This window comes from Microtus ochrogaster, chromosome 7, assembly GCF_000317375.1.
Source record: "Microtus ochrogaster isolate Prairie Vole_2 chromosome 7, MicOch1.0, whole genome shotgun sequence".
In the NCBI taxonomy this organism is placed as follows: domain Eukaryota; kingdom Metazoa; phylum Chordata; class Mammalia; order Rodentia; family Cricetidae; genus Microtus; species Microtus ochrogaster.
In genome coordinates, this window is record NC_022014.1 from 59245778 (window position 1) to 59250052 (window position 4275).

At 44.2% G+C, this 4275-nt stretch overlaps 1 protein-coding gene across 2 annotated transcripts in view; it reads right to left on the bottom strand.

The window, feature by feature from the left end:
* The window catches only part of Tex2 (testis expressed 2), a 70756-nt gene that overhangs the window by 23051 nt on the left and 43430 nt on the right, over positions 1–4275 (bottom strand). For both annotated transcript variants that reach the window (XM_005350416.3, XM_005350415.2), the window contains exon 6: positions 3142–3241. In XM_005350416.3, coding sequence (XP_005350473.1) covers positions 3142–3241 — 100 coding nt within the window. The remainder of the gene's footprint in view (positions 1–3141; positions 3242–4275) is intronic.

The following is a 4275-nucleotide window of genomic DNA, read 5'->3' on the forward strand; positions in this document are numbered from 1 at the left end:
AAAAAAAAAAAAAAAAAACCAAAAAAACTTGAAAACTATGCTTCACTACCACCTGACCTCTTTATTTTCTTAAGGTTTTCTTTTTTAAGTTATTTTTATTTTATATGTATGGGTATCTTGCCTGCACATATGTCTGTGTACCCACAAGCATGCAGGGCCTCCTGAGGTCAGAAGAGGGCACTGGTCCCCAGAACTGGAGGTAGAGAGCAGCAAGTGCCCTCAGGAGCCATCTTCCAGCCCTCAGGAGGGATTTTTCAAAAGGGCACAGCAGTCCCACCAGGAGGAGCTTCTATTATTATTGGTTGTATTTCCCAGGTAATTCACCTGTAGCCAGCTTTAGCAAGTCACCCCAGCTTTTAATTTCCCTAAAAGGGAGGGTTCTCTTGAGCGCAATGGAATCCAAAACCCCAAACTCACAGTCACATGCTGTATAATGACCTCTGGTCAAGAGTGGACCACATATAGGATAGCAGTCCCATGGGGTTCTATCACTTAGTAACAGGACTGGCACCTAAGGTTTGGGTGAAACGTACTCTATTGTTTGCACAGTGTGGAAAGTTGCACGGACATGCCACTGTTTTTGAAAAACACTTAATGCATTCCTTTATGTTTATTTCTGTTTTACCATCATACAGGCATCTTTCAAAAGTTTGGAAAAGCCTAATTTGATCAAATTCAAATAACCCCATAGGCTTTATATTTGGCTTTTTGTTTTTTGTTCCTTTCGTTGGTAATGTTTTCTCCCTGTTACACAAGCAGGCAGAGCTCTACACTTTGCCCTGGAAGGAGTTAAGTAAGCTTCAAGTGGATTAAAACCAGCAAGGCTTTATTTAATCTGCAGAGCTGAAATGTCTCACCCCCCAGCTCCAAAAAAACAGGAAAGAAGCCCAAGACTTAGGTCTCCAATTAACCCACAGGCTAACCAAGCAGTCCTGTGTACGCTGTGCAGTTCAAAGTCACAGGGACACTCTTGGGTGCTGCAGCCTGCTGTGCCCTGCCCAGTGCCCTTTCCTTAGACATTTCTATTAACCCAGGTCAGGGCAGTGCTGAAATTTGAGAAGCTGCGAGCACGTGAGAAACCTCAACAGACAGATACAGATCTACAGTATTTACCTTTAAAAGCCCAGCTCTCAGAAAGTTTGTGCTAATGGATAATTTAGAGCTTGGTACTAATCAGTTCCTGAAGAGACAGAGAACAAAGGGCAGCAGAGTTCATGGGTCAGAGTGCATTTGTACACTGACAGACTGAAGATCTCTCAGCTACACAGCTAACACAGCAGTGGCACGTCTTTTAATGTGTATACTATCTGTATCAGATGGGGGCAGGGACAGAATAAACAACCTTGTACCAGGTTAGAACGAATACACTACTTTCAGAGTCTAAATCTCTTTAGCTTGTTCTGTGTACCTTACCAATCCCAGCGGGACTCAGACTGATCAAGGTGCAGACAAAACTCAGGGGTTACAAGTAATCTCCTCATGTAGCGACCAGGTGGATTTGTGTCTTTCTCGAAGATCAGTATGTGTGCCCTGTCAGCTCAACCCTGCTAGTGGGATGCCCAAAGCTGCTGAGTGTAATCACAGAACACTCTCTTCATAGTAACCGCTATGAGTCACTGAAGATTCAAAAATAATGACTTCATTAATGTGGTGAAAGTGGTCAACAGCCATAAAGAGAGCTGTTCTATATCTTATAAATTCTACAAAATATTGACTTCAGACACATGCCATTCTCCCAGAAAACTGTGTTTACTCCCCACTACCCTGCTCCTGGGCCACCTTGGGAATAATATTAAACATGGTTTAAGGGAAGGGGTTCCTTGAGAGAGACACTAAAACTGTGAGCTGAGTGGGCACAGTGGTACAAGCCTGTGAACTCAGCATTTGGAAGGCTGAGGCAGGAGGACAGAGGAAAGAAGGAAGGAAGGAAGGAAGAGGAAACTGGTGAGGTTTTCCCTGTGTGCCAACAGCTCTTCCTGTCCACCTGCTTCTCTCATCTTTTCTGTTTTACTAAAAGATTCTTGCACACTAACTCTTCATCCTTTGAAGCCATGTGTTATAAAAGACATAGAAAGTTATGACCATTCTCATTATTCTATTTATATTCCTTCCACATTATGATCAATCTTCTATCACAAGAGTAGGCAAAAATATTGTGTCCATGGCATGCCTAAACCCTCAGACCCTAGAGCTATGCTCCAGTAGACGGACTTGCTCCTGAATACTGCTTTCAAATGTGTGTCCTCATCTTCCAAATCCTCAAGACCCACAAGAGTGTAAGGAAGTTAAAGATGCAAGACAATGTAGGTCAAAGATCTTACAACTTAGAAGGTGCAGCAGGTGAGGCTGGGGTATAAGTGAAGACAGCAGCTTCTCTTGGAGTCAGAGCAAGGACAGATAGACACGTGGGGCCCATGAGAGCAGAGTGCAGCTAAAACCTAGCTCACTGTTTCATACCCAGGCAAGGGCTATAATTCACACAGGCCCTATCAACTTGCTTGAGGGTGTCTTGGGACTGGAAAAGACCCTGTAACAATCTGGTAGACTAGAGTTAGGAGAAGGAACCTAGATCTATTGTCAATCAGTTTCCTACTGTGTCTGTAAAAACACAAGTCACTTGGCACATATGTTTGTGTCTGTGTTAGGGAGGCTGAGGCACGAAAATCATGGGTCTACAGACAAACTAGACTACAGAGAGGCCTGAGAGCTGCCTGAGCTACACAGCAAGATTATCTCAACAATAATGAAACAGCAACAAAGTTAAAACGAGAGAAAAATGGTTGGTGAGATGGCTCAGTGGACAAATGCTCTTGTCATGCAAGATTAAAGATCTAAGTTTAAGCCCTAGAACTCATATAAAGGTAACGGAGAGAACCAATCCCATAGAGCTGCCCACTGACCTCACTCAGCATGAACATCCCTCGCCTGCCCTCCAATTTCTCCCTCTGTGCCCCACCCCCACAGAGGCACATACATAAGTTTTTAAAAACTAGACAAATAATAAGAACGAAACCCACACTTCACATGAAATAGGGTGGTTAGGACTCAGCTTCTTCTAGGCAAAAGACTTGGTGTCAAAACTACAGCAAGAGAACACCCTCATATAAACGGCCAGTTCCTCTCTAGTCAACTAAGAGTTACCTTGGTGATCAACATAAGGCTTGAAGGCCTGAAGGATTTTTGGCACAGCCACACCCATGTCAAGTTCTGTCAGCGTTAGCTCATTCATAAAGTAGGGGAGCTAGAGAAAAAAAAAACAGTAAATGAGACAATTAGTAAGCTGGTAACCACGCTAAGGTCAACCAGAGTTCCACATACTGTCTGAGGGGAGAGAAGATAAGGGGTGGGGTCACATCTTCATGTACAGACCACAGAGGCAGAAACAAGTAGGCAGACAAACGTTATACTCTTGTAAAGCAGGAGAGGACAGAAGAGTGTGGACCTGGTGAGCAGTGGCCATCTTGGCTAAAGAGGTGAGGAGGCACCAATAAGGAGCCACATTTGACCTGAGACCTTCCAGGTAGAAGACACACGTTACACGGGAGGAATGGAGAGGAAGAAATTGTTACATTTCTGGAAGGCAAATTTACTGCAAGACTAAAAATAAGTGGGAAAACCAAAACTAAAGCCTAAACCCCAACTCTACATCCCTTGACACTGGTCTGCCTATTTCCATCATCCTCCAATGCACTCATGGCTCCACCTGCTCTGCAAGTGCAGGACCGTGCAGACTGCCCGTGAGTCTGTGTCCACCGTCTCTCTAGCTTCAGGTTATATATGGTCATCAGGGCACACCAGTGGCCAGGGGAGGGGCAGCACAGGAAATGTTAGCATCTGTCCTTACCCTCCAGTGAAGTCTGACCTCCTTCAAGACAGGCAGCTCTCTCGAAAAAAAAAAAAAAAAAAAAAAAAAAGACAGGCAGCTCCCTGCCAGAGGACTGGTAAACTGCTCTCCACCTTTGCCTCTGTTGGCCCAGGCAATCTGCAGTCTCCCTTTGGGTATCTGTGTCTCCTCTGGCTGATCATCTGTTTCCTGGGCCTGACTAATCCCCCCAACTCTATCAGCAGGAATTCATCAAGAGGAAATGAAGTAAGAGCACTGCTGTCCTCAGAAATCCCTAAGCCACCCCAAGATCACACTATGAACTTATCTATACTTCCCCTGGCTGGGTTCTTTCTTCTCTTTTCTTTCTTTCTTTCTTTCTTTCTTTCTTTCTTTCTTTCTTTCTTTCTTTCTTTCTTTCTTTCTTTCCTTTTTTCTTTCTTTCTTTCTTT